Below are 11992 nucleotides of genomic sequence, written 5' to 3'. Positions count from 1 at the left end.
TCAGACTGGCTCCACTGAGCCTGTGTGGCTCAGTGGAGCGGCCGGGGTCAGGGCTCTCATTTCCCGTGGGTGTAGGAGCCTTAAGGTGCTCTTATGCTCGAGCAAAGCTCCGTGGGGGTGGGGCCCCGCGAGTCTCCGTAGTCTCCGTGCAGACCTCGCGCTGGGGCAGATGCCATTATACTCAGAAAGTGATCAGCATGTATTGTACAATGGTGAGAACAGCCAGTGAAAAGTCGCAATGAAACGCTGTGCAGTACTGAGTGCGCTTTCACTCTCAAACGACCGCACATCAGCACATGAAGGACTCACCAAACTTGTTTTTACTGAAAGCCGTTTTTACTACAGCCCTGATAGCCTACTACTCTGTGCTGCTTTTAATCTCTCTCAATAATGCTCTCAACACAACACATTTACTTGGTGAAATGACTAAAAACGAACAGTTGCAAATCTAAGTTTATAGCCTACCACATGGGTCAAGAAATGTGGCGAAAACACAGCTCAGTGTTCAGGGCTCAATGGTTCAAGTACGGCCATGTTTGGAGAGAAGCTGGCGCTGTTAGAAAAAAAATCAGGCAGAACGCGAGCGGCCGCTGGAGCTAGCGCTTAACCACGCCCAACAAATTTACATCATATGACGCGCCCGCCCCTCGCTCCACCCACGCGCCCTTCACGGCAGGGTGAGCATAATTCAGCCTTAAGGCGCTAATGTAGCTAGCTGTAGTGTAGCTGCTGATAACATTTCCCCAATGTAAAAAAAAATCCCATTGGACACAGAAATGAACACACTCTCTCTCACACACACATACACACACACACACACACACACACTACTGCAATTTCTTATATTCATAACAAACAATCTTGCAGGTGTATTTTATATTTTGATTTCTAATAACTTGCTGTAGTGTAGGGGAAAGTGGGTGGCCCATGAAGTAGGCCTGCAGACAACAAGTCCAAGTCCACAAGAGACTGAGACTTATCTAAGATATCAGAACGACGGACTCAAGACTGGACAAAGCTACTACAGCTTATAATGCGTAGGCAACAACATGCTTCTGAAAACTATAAAGCACTCTCATAATATTCTCTTTTTCTTTGTTAAAATGCTGAGTCAGTGAGCTTGTTTCACATTCTGTGCAGGGTTTTTATTACAAAGGCAAACCAGTTCAATACAGTTCAATACAAAGCACATTCGTTAAACAAACCTAAACCATTTTTCTCAGGAAATAACATTCACTCTCCACATTGTCCCAGCCAAGGTCATGTGGCTTTACTGGGCTTTACAGGGCAGGAAGTTCCTCCCTTAGAGTCCAGCCCATTTCCTGCTCTCCTCTGAGTCAGAGGAGAGCAGGTTGAGATGTTTTAGATGTCGTCCAGATGTTCGTGCAGCCTCTCTCCTCTGTTGCTGTATCTGTGTCTCCTGCAAAGAAACCCAAATGCCAAACCTTGATCAAACAGCGCTGACAAACCAGGCACCCACAATTGTTTTTTGGGCAGACAAAGGTTAGCCTGTCATGCCTCATGGAGTGCGAGTGTGTGACGTTTTTGCTATTTCCATTCTGCAATCATTTTATTCTGTCTTCCTTTTCTCCAGTATCTTATTTGATCGTATTCTCTCAGTGTATTCTCTCAGTGTACGGCTCTATCGTCGGAGCTGAAATGAGATGTGTATCTGCTGTGCGGGGCTGTTTGTGGTGCCGGTGTGTCAGTGTACATTACTGTACCTCCACAGGAGAAGAGCCAGCGCTGCTCCGCTCAGCAGGAGGAGGAGGACCAGGCACGCTACAGCGACCGTCGTCCCTTTGCCCTCTGTCTCACACGGTGCTGTCAGAGACACCGACAGGAAGACAAGACACACGGGTCACTCAGCAGGTCCGCCCCCCAGAGGCTCTCAACACAGCAAGTCTGCACAGTCAACTTCCTTCATTGGCACTGCACCAGGAGGAGCTATCTGAAAGTCTCCTGGCTGTCTTTGCATTACATCATGTCTTGGCAGATGCTATTTGTTGAGCCTGGTCAGTGGTACCAGCAGCAGCACAGTGGAAAAGTCTGTTACCACTGAAACACAACCAATAAAACTATACACTGGCCCTACCCACCTGAATATCTCTTCTCATCTCACTACCAGTGTTGGGGGTAACTCATTACAAAAGTAACATATTACATGTAATATATTACTTTTAGCAGTAACTCAGTAATATAACTTATTACTTATAGGATTTCAGTAATATTATACCAGTTACTTTGTCAAGTAACTCAAGTTACAAATTGAGTTACATTTGATTAAATCAAAGCACATATTTAAAAAAGATACAATCATTTCCTAATCAAACTGTGTTTTTATGCAAATAACCACTATAGATGACAATAAAAAAGGAAAATGACATTTAGAATTTTGGATTGTTTACACTGACTTAAAGGTGTTTGAAATTATTTTTCGGGATGGTTCTGGGGCGGCAATGTCATTCTGCTGCTGCTGTTGTTTTGGTGAAAGTAATGCAAAAGTAGTGTAATAAGTAATGAGTTACTCTACACAGAAAGTAATATTGTAAAGTAACTTATTACTTTCAAATGAAAGTAACTAGTAATATGTAGTATGTTACATTTTGAAAGTAACTTGCCCAACACTGCTCACTACTATAGTAAGGCAGAATTGCTCAATGGTGCTAGACATTTTCTAGTACATATAATAACACACAGAGCAGCGGGGGGGTGGTGGTGCTTAATTCCTTTACTTAAGTAAAAGTACTAATTTTGAAGATATGTCCCTTCAGAGTGTTAAGCAACTAACTCCAGCCATCAGATAAATGTAGTGGAGTAAAGATCTATATGTCATTCTGAAATGTTAGTGAAAGTACCAGACAGGTGCCAGTAGCTCGAAACTTAATCAGGCCTACAGTATTTGAGTAATAATGCATTTAGTTACTTTCCATCTGCACCAGAGGGGTATAAGAAAATATTGATACACTCGGGTATCGCAATATTATGTTTTGAGATACTGTATCAATTCTCAAAAACAAACAAAAAAAGTATATTTTTAATGACTAGTTTATGTGCAAAGAGTCATAACAGTGGCTAATTGTGTGTTGTGCTTAGACCCTTGACCGCTAGATAACAGTGTTGTGTCTTAAGCCATTTGACTCCAACTGCTTTTTTTTTTACTCATTTTATGATGGTGTGCTGTGACAATTTTCCTAAAATTAGATTAGTATTAATTTATGCTTTATTTATGTTATTGTTGTTTCACAGCGACGGAAGGATTTGAGTGCGACACGCAGCAGGGAACGGAAAAGGAAATCCATAAATGGGCAGAGCCGGTCGGTTGGAGCCAATGGCAGAGCTTGCATCGAGCGGAAAGGGATTCTCTTCCGCTGCCGCTGCCCCCAGAGGTTAGAGAGAATTTAGTTTTTGTTTTGTTTAGCCGATGGGTTCCCAGATTGGATTCTTGCTCATACACAACAAAGCCCTACACTGACCAGAGTGACTCAAATAAGACCTTTCCTTTCAATCCAGCATCAAAGGAGAGTGTGATTAAAGATGACCTGCCTGCAACAAACTGGCTGCATACACACACATACACATACACATACACACTCACACTCACACACATGTAACGGCGTTGTGTAGGTGGTACTTGCAGCAACCCATGTTAAGGGCTTGTCCAGGGGTGGATTCGAACTGCCGACCCTCGGCTGGGGAGTCCAGCATGTTAACCGCAACACCAAGAGAGCTAGCTCCCTTGGCGGAGCTGGTTAACATGCCTTTATACCTGGGGAGTGAGTTTAACCAATCCACTCGCTACCACTCGGGACTCACGAGGAATCCGCGCTGATTCAACTCGGTTACACACACACACACACACACACACACACACACACACACACACACACACATACACACACTCTCACTCACTCACACACACACACTATTTCTCTCTCTCACTCACACACACATAGATCCTGAAGCAGCTCGTACCTGCGGTGAAGGCAGCAGTGCTGTAGCCTAGTTCGTTGCTGACCCTGCAGGTGAAGTGGCCGCAGATGGGCGAGCTGGAGACGTACAGGGTGGTCCCGTCACTGGAGACGCTCCCCACAGCCTTGGTGACGGCCACTCTCTCGTGGAGCCAGCTGAAGTGGGGGTCCGTGCCCCAGGCCTCGCCGCACACCAGGGAGGAGTGAGACACGTTGATGCTGACAGAGACGTGGTGCACAGCCTCTGGAAAAGACACACGTCATTTGGAAATGAAAAGTGGGATCATGGAGGTCGAGCGGATGCAGGCTGTTAGAAGACTTCATCATCTGAGAGAACATACAGCAGTGAGGTGAGATGACATCAGGACAAGTTCTCAGCATCTTTCTGTTAGAGAGCTAAAAGCTCTCGCTTACCACTGTGGAGACCGGTGTTCAATTCCCGGCAGAGATACTTCCGGCTTAGTCAGACGTTCCCACAGACAATTGGCTGTGTCTGCGGGTGGCCAGTGGGGTATGAGTCCTGGTCCCTGCACTATAGCGCCTTCTCTGGTCGATCGGGGTGCCTGTTCGGGGGGGCAGGGGACCTGGGGGAATGACGTGATCCTCCCACGCGCTAGCCTGGGTAAACCCAGCCTCCACGTGACCTCTATGTGCTACATGTGCTACATAGAGGTCACGTGGAGGCTGGGTTTACCCAGGCTACCCACGCGCTACGTCCTGCCGGTGTAACGCCTCGTTGTCAGGTGAAAAGAAGCGGCTGGCGACTGCACATGTATCGGAGGAAGCGTGAGGGGGTGGAGCAATGACAGGGACAATAGGGGGAATTGGCCAAGTCCAATTGGGGTGAAAATGGGGGGGGGGGAGTAATGCTGTACTGGGGGAATGGTTTAACCCATTGATACCTGATGCAGCATTTGCGTGTATATCCCTCATTTATGTGTGTATCCTTTTAAGACCGCGTCACGTGGTTCGCGGTCTTAAAGGGATACACACACATCTGCATCAGGTATCAATGGGTTAATACTGTGAGGAGATGCTCAGTCTATGGATGGCACAGTGGATCAGTGGTTAGCGCTGTTGCCTCACAGCAAGAAGGTCCCGGGTTCGAACCCCGGTCCATCCCAGGTCCTTTGTGTGTGGAGTTTGCATGTTCTCCCCCCGTGTTTGTGTGGGTTTTCTCTGGGGGCTCCGGTTTCCTCCCACCATCAATAACATGTATGTTAGGGTTAATACTCCTGTCAGTGCCCCTGACCAAGGCACTGGCTAAAAGAACTGGAGTTGGTCCCCGGGCGCTGCACAGTGGCTGCCCACTGCTCTTAGTTCTAGGAAGGTTCCTAGTAGAGGATGGGTCAAATGCAGAGGATGAATTTGAATTCGAATCCCCATGGGGCTAAATAAAGGATAACTTAACTTAACTTAACAGTCTGTGAGACAGTAATGAGACTGGTGAGTGAGGCATCATGTTGGAGAAACATATGATGGAGGGAACAGTGCAACTGACAAATTGATGCAGGTATTGTAGACAGATTAGAATGAGAGCAGTGACGCTTTTAAAGAAAAATAGGGTTTGTGATGGCATTTTCCATATATCACGTTATATGGCGATAGCATTTTATATATTGGCATTTTAATATAATCATATATGTAAGAGTCCCAGTTTCTGAGTGACATCTGTAAACGGAGACAACTTCGACAGTGTGATGAAGGTGTGAAGGCCATTGACGTCTTTACCTTGGAAAGTGCAGAGCTGACATTTATGCCTATAACCAAGATGAGTCAGCCCTGCCTCTAACTGTTGTTAGGTCTGGAACATCTGCAGCCACCTGCAGGTGAACTGTGGTTCTGGGGTGGTTTTCTTTGTGATTAACATGTGTACTATAGGGTGGTATGGTGGCTCAGTGGTAGAGCTGTCGCCTCACAGCTAGAAGGTCCTGGGTTCGATTCTCACCTGGGACGCTGTGAGCGCTGAAGGAATGTGTGCCCGTCCGCATGTCCTCGAGTGCCCACCGCCCGGGTGGGGCCGTCAAAAGGGCCTTTCTGTGTGGAACTTGCATGTTCTCCCCGTGCCCCCTGGGGGTTTCCTTCATATAGGAACCCTTCATCAAAACATGCAATATCCTGGTTGCTAATGTGGTGCCTCCTCTGGTCATTAGGGGCGCCTGTTCATAGGGAGGGGAACTGGTTGGAATAGCGTGAACCTCCCACGTGCTATGTCCTACCGGTGAAGCTTCCCCTGTCAGGTGAAAAGAAGCGGCTGGCTAACTGCCCATGTCTCGGAGGAAGCATGGAGCCAGTTTCGGCTCTCCCCAGATCGGCAGAGGGTGGAGCAGCAACCAGGATAAATAAATTAAATTAGCACTAATAGGGAATAAAAATAAATAAATAAATAAATAAAAAATTCTTTCTCTTGAAGACTGTCACAATTATGCCCGTTACAAGCTTGTAATAAAATAATCATTTCTCTTTGAAAGTCAAGTCTTTCGAGTCTTCCTGATTGAGAATCAATAGATTTCCATCACAGGAGTGAAGGCAAGACTGAACTGGTAATCATCTGGAAGGGAAACATAAGGAAATAATGGAATACCTAGAAACAAAGCCAAGGCAAATCTTTAGAAAATTTTAAAAATGAGATATCCAGCATCAGAAAGAAATGCTGCCTGCTGGCATGAAAGGAAAGCACATTCAATAAAGGTCAAGCTGTAGTCAATTGATTGTTGTTTTAAATGTTAGAATTTAAATATCTCAGCTTACAAAATATCCCCAATGAGTCCCAATTTCTGCATAAACCAGCATTGTATGATGTTCTAAAATCTTGCAAGAAAATGTTTATATATATACACCAACGTGTATATCACCAACGTGTGTATCACACTATTCCCCCCAGTTCCCCTCCCTCCAAACAGGCACCCCGACCGACCAGAGGAGGCACTATAGTGCAGCGACCAGGACTCATACACCACTGTCTTTCCCACCCGCAGACATGGCCAATTGTGTCTGTAGGGACGTCTGACCAAGATGAAAGTACCACTACCGGGAATTGAACCCGCGGGTCTCCGCTGTGGTAGGCGAGTGCTTTTAATCGTCTGTATTTTTGACAGATGAATTTCAAAGTGCATTATCATATCCTACCGTATTCTCTGACAATGCAGTGTGCCGTGGTGTTCACTCCCGCTTGATCTGTGACCGTCACAGCGTACACGCCGCTGTCCGCTCGGCTGTACCCATCCATCTTCAGCGTGGCGCCGTCCTGCTGCACCAGGGTCACGCGGCCGTTTGTCCCGGTAGTAGCGGCACACTTGCCAGCGCCACACGTGGCCAGTGTCACTTTCCCTGGAGTCGGTCCAGTTTCGGACTCCCGTTCCCAGGTGATCATGGAGACCTGTTCCAGGGGCCCATGCTCAATGTGGGCCTTCAGAACCAGACTAGCGCTGGGAATGACATGGACCGGCTCCTCGTTCAGGACGCGCACAGACATACACTGGAACCCACATGGCACTGGGAACAGAGGTGGAGAGTAGACGTTTGGTACTGAAAGCTTGTCGCTGTCGGATGCTTCTTCCTATAGATGTTGTCTACATGTACAGTGGGATCCGCTTATATCTGATCACGGTTTGTGATCAACCCCTTATATTGATCAAAAAGCTTGGTCCCGAATCATTCCTATACACGTTTAAATAATTTGCCTATAGTGATCAATACCCCGTTTAGAGTGATCATTTTGGGCCTCGTCCCACCTGAGAACAATAGGGGGGAATTAAAACTACAGTAATTTTATTATTTATTATTATTATTATTATTATTATTTATTATTTTACTTACTAACTGCCAAAAATGAGCCAATGAGTGTGTATACAGACAGTATGGAGAGATTGCAGCATCTGTCTGTGGAGTCAATAAAGTCAATAACATTCCTTTACTTTATATGTACTGTATTCATGTAATACATCTATACAAAATGAAGCCTGCGTTAGTTCATTCAATACATGATGTCATAGGCTACGCCCCAGCTGTACCAGCTGACAGCCTCTGTTTGGTTCATCGTTTAACCAATTCTCCAATCACAGTCATTCTCACATCAAGGCGGTCCGTTTAAATATGGCAGCCTCTCACTCACTGATCTGTTCCCCACCTTGCTGATCGTTTGCGGCTGCTGGCAACGCTTTGCCCCCTCCACCCCAGCCTCCACCTTTTAGATCAAATGCTATCATGTATTGTAGCTCTGGAGTCTGCATGGCTCAAAAAAATGAACATGTTTCCATGTCTTGCTTTTAGGCTCCCTCTTTTACTCTCTATGGTTTAAATGTATCTGCAATATTTTATTCCCTTGGGGGATTTTGCTTGCTCTCCCAGTCCCTGCTCGGCGTAGCATGCTGCTGAGCCGAGTTCAGGGAGAATTAAATTAATTAAATATTAAATTAAATATTATAATTATAAGAGCGGAGCCTTCAACGCCAAACATAATTGTATGCATTATACTCATTTATGCAATAAATGGTTAACTCTATGACTTGAATGTTCTTGAATGAATGTCATTTAGATGGTAATCTACATGAGAAATCAAGAAAAAGAAGATTTTTTTTTAAATAATGATCATCCGCTGATCAATTTGACCCGTCCCAAGGTGATCACTATAAGAGGAGTGCACTGTATTTACTTTTGGCCAGGCGGACTCATACTGTCGTACTTCATATTGATTCGTTTTGACCTTTTGGCCTTGAGAAGTACATGGTTTTGAGAAGTACATGGTTTTGGGCAGAAATGGGAATGAAAAATCAAACGAGTAACGGCAACAAAATAGGTCAGCTTCTTCCTCAGCACGTACTTTATGAATATGTATGGCTGTTTTCTGCCATGCCATGTCAACCAATGATTTATAGTGCATGACAGCCGTGCCTAATGCGACATCCATCAAACCACATTAATATCTGATTAGAATCTGTGTAAAAAAACAACAACAGGTATTAAAGCCTCTCTGACTTTATGAATGAATCATGCAAACAGCTAAAGAACAGTGCACATCCACATAATGCAGGCATGGTTGCTAATGCAAAGGCAGTTGACATGTCTTTAATCTACAACAGAGACCAGTTTCTGCCAAAGGTCCAAACCACTGGTTCTCAAAGTGGGGTGTGGGGACCCCCCAGGCAGGGAGGGGCTTCCAGTGAATAATTTATTTTCACCATAATACCATCCATAAGTTTCATACACTTTCTGTAATAAAACATCTCAAAGCTAAAATCAGATGGGGGGGGGGGGGGGTACCCTGAGACAAACACCACATCAAATGGGGGTCTGTAGTCTGTGTCAGTTCAGGGTTTCTCCATGTCAAAGAGTTTGGAGAACCACTGGTCTAAAAACAACACGAATGCACCGTGGCTTGAACCAACATCCTCAACATGGTGGTTTCAACAGAAGCCTTACTCAAGAGAAGTAGAGGGGCAATTCTCCAGCACAGGAAACGTTGTAGATCCATAACACCTGCTGGTGTAGAGAGAGAGAACGCATTAGCATTAGCATTAGCATCGTCCCTGACCTCTGACCTCTGTGATAGTGTTTGCTCTGTAGCTACTCGTGCAGCAGCAGGGTGCCACTACGCACCTCGCTGCATCAAACATCAATAAAACAAGAAAATGTGGAATATGAAACATTTCCCTCTCCACAAAACACACCTCCTAAAGGGATAGTTCACATTTTTTAAGTCTGGCCCTACAGGCTGACTGAAGCTCTCTGAAATGTCATCCACAGTGCCACACAATGCACACAAAGTACATTTCAGTGAGCTTCAGGGGCCCTTTACACGAGGACAGTTTCTGGAAGAAACGACACAATAGCGTTTCCTTCACACCTTCTCCCTGTTTACATGAGCGCTGTTGAATTTTTAAAACGCCGTAATGTACATGCCAGGTCGCTAGGTGGCAGTGTGATCACCTTATTCTTTGCCCATACAAGGACGCTTCTGCATGATGTCATTTCGTAATCGTCTTTCCGGTTTTAAACACGGAAGTAGAGTACGCCTTTTTTTCAAGCTAAAAAAAAAACCCAAACTGTTTTAAAGATTTAATATTTGTCGGGTGAGAACGTAACATATATGTGACCAGTTTATCAGAATAACGCCTATTGGAAATCTTTAACGAGCAGCGAGGACCAGGAGCGCTGAGTGTGCGATCTGTCAAACCCTACTGTAGGCTACTGGCAGTGAGAAAACACTGTCGACGTGCTTTTGTAACTAACGTTAAATGCCGACCGGGTACAGCCATCGGCTCCTCGCAGCAGTAACATTATGAACATGTAACTGAAGTTGGCCGCAGTGTAGCTTAATTGTGAATGTTGCCAAACTTCATTCATACTGACGTTTTATTTTGAAAATGGTTGCCAACTCGCGCACGGCTGTGGCATAATCGCGTGTGTCGCGTGTGCAGGCACGTCAGAGTTTCTGAAATGTGCCGTCTTCAACCGATTACATGGAGCCCTCAGCGGGAAGCGTCTCAAAGAATTTCACTCTGGAAGGTGGTTTCAAAATGTGTCGTTTCCTAAGCCCAAATTCGCCGTCGCGGTCTAAAAGGGAGGCACTAACGATACAATAATTCTCCATCACCATAGGAAACCATCCTTGTGTAAACTGCCCCTCAGTCAGCTGGTACATACAGTAAAGGGCCCCCATTGAGGTTGCATTTGTTTTGACCCAACCTTAGAGCTACTGAGGAAGAGCATGTGCTGAGAGAAAGAACTCTACCAATCCACATCATCGTTGGCAGCAAATAGGGCTAGACTTAAAAAAGATTTGAAATATCCCTTTGATGTTTAAAATGTTTTGTTTTGAAACTGCGGCCTGCACTAGAATCAGAAACAGGAACCAAAACTATAAAATCCCCTCCCCCAAGCAACAATGTCTACATGAAAACACTGTTTCTTGTGTAATACTGTAGCAGTGCAGGAACACAATAGCTCCTTCCGCCCCAGGCAGTACGAACCATAAACACACTGTGCCCTCCGCTAGTATGCCCTCTTCCCCTCGAATTTAATCACTTTAATCTGGACAATCAATAGAACTACCTAAATGAACTTTGAAATCTATTTAAAGTCTATTTGAAGTCTATTTAATGCCTCTCTTAAAAGAGCACCTCGGAGACGCTCAGTCTCCCTGAGACTGAGCCAGCCGATAGGTTAACTGTGCCTGGCTGAGCCACGTGTAACGTATAGGGCAAGCCGACTTAATATAAGTCCAGTGTGCAATAAAGATAATTGGCACGTAATGTATACTTACTCTACTTATTTTGCTTACTTTAGACGTATTCTAATGGGCTTATAAGACACTAAAGACAACAATCTTGCATGGTGTGTAAACAATTCAACACAAACATACAGTATGTATGCATATATATACATATACACACTAGATACATATGCACAAACCTACACATTATAGAACTCAAATCAAAAAGACAAATAAAGGAATCTTGAATTTACCGTGCATGAAAATATCTATAACCTGAAATTCCCGGTTGCAGTTTACCTTGAAATTAGGCATCCCTCAGGTGGCTAATAGGCCAGGTCATCCAGATCCATTTATACAAATGTACACAGCCACAAAAGCCAGCATGCTGCCTGTACAGAGTGGGATTCACCTACCTTTGCCAAAGGTTAGAGACACCACACAGTTCCCTCAGGGTTAAGGTGCAGCCCAACCAGCGCAGTCTGCCAACACCTTTATGGCCCAAAACAAAGCGATATCACACAGGCCTTCAAAGCAGTGGCCATTGCATCATGAGCACTAAAAATGCAAGTGGATCAGTCAGGCTGAAAATGCGGCGGTCGCTGCAGCATTGGAAGAAATGTAAAGAGTGGTGGAGCTAATGTTGGACGACCTGTCTGCCTCTCTCCACAGTGAGAGAGGCACTTTAGGCGTCATGTTGTTTTCAAGCTGTGCAATTTCCTCCCCACCCCACCCCCCCTCACTTCCCTGTACAGTAAAACGCACGGCTCTAAATAAGTGGACTTTCCATTGTCAGATCAGCACTCCT

At 45.2% G+C, this 11992-nt stretch overlaps 1 protein-coding gene across 2 annotated transcripts; it reads right to left on the bottom strand.

Annotated features, from left to right (window-relative positions):
• Positions 1-1145: 1145 nt before the first annotated feature.
• Positions 1146-11841, bottom strand: LOC310798818 (uncharacterized protein). 2 transcript variants are annotated; one of them, XM_083661369.1, is made up of 6 exons: positions 11601-11841; positions 9393-9452; positions 7101-7466; positions 3976-4215; positions 1725-1824; positions 1146-1420 (listed from the first exon to the last, which is right to left on the bottom strand). In XM_083661369.1, the coding sequence occupies exons 2-6, from the start codon at positions 9442-9444 to the stop codon at positions 1363-1365; spliced, it is 816 nt and encodes a 271-aa protein (XP_083517495.1). In that variant the 5' UTR covers positions 9445-9452; positions 11601-11841; the 3' UTR covers positions 1146-1362. The 2 variants fall into 2 exon arrangements, with proteins under 2 accessions (XP_083517495.1, XP_083517494.1); XM_083661368.1 differs by having other exon boundaries at positions 9393-9449.
• Between the last annotated feature and the right edge of the window lie 151 nt (positions 11842-11992).

Source organism: Poromitra crassiceps (genome assembly GCF_964638095.1).
Source record: "Poromitra crassiceps genome assembly, chromosome: 26".
Classification (NCBI taxonomy): domain Eukaryota; kingdom Metazoa; phylum Chordata; class Actinopteri; order Beryciformes; family Melamphaidae; genus Poromitra; species Poromitra crassiceps.
The sequence above is the reverse complement of the archived record's forward strand: the minus strand, read 5'-3'. Positions and strand labels throughout refer to the sequence as shown.

Excerpts from the sequence above, each read along its gene's own strand:
- LOC310798818 (XM_083661369.1), bottom strand. The coding sequence starts at position 9,444 with ATGGATCTACAACGTTTCCTGTGCTGGAGAATTGCCCCTCTACTTCTC. Across the intron at positions 7,467-9,392 it reads TGCCCCTCTACTTCTCTTGA|TGCCATGTGGGTTCCAGTGT; the intron begins GTAAGGCTTCTG and ends CTCTGTTCCCAG. Across the intron at positions 4,216-7,100 it reads CTGCATTGTCAGAGAATACG|AGGCTGTGCACCACGTCTCT; the intron begins GTAGGATATGAT and ends TGTCTTTTCCAG.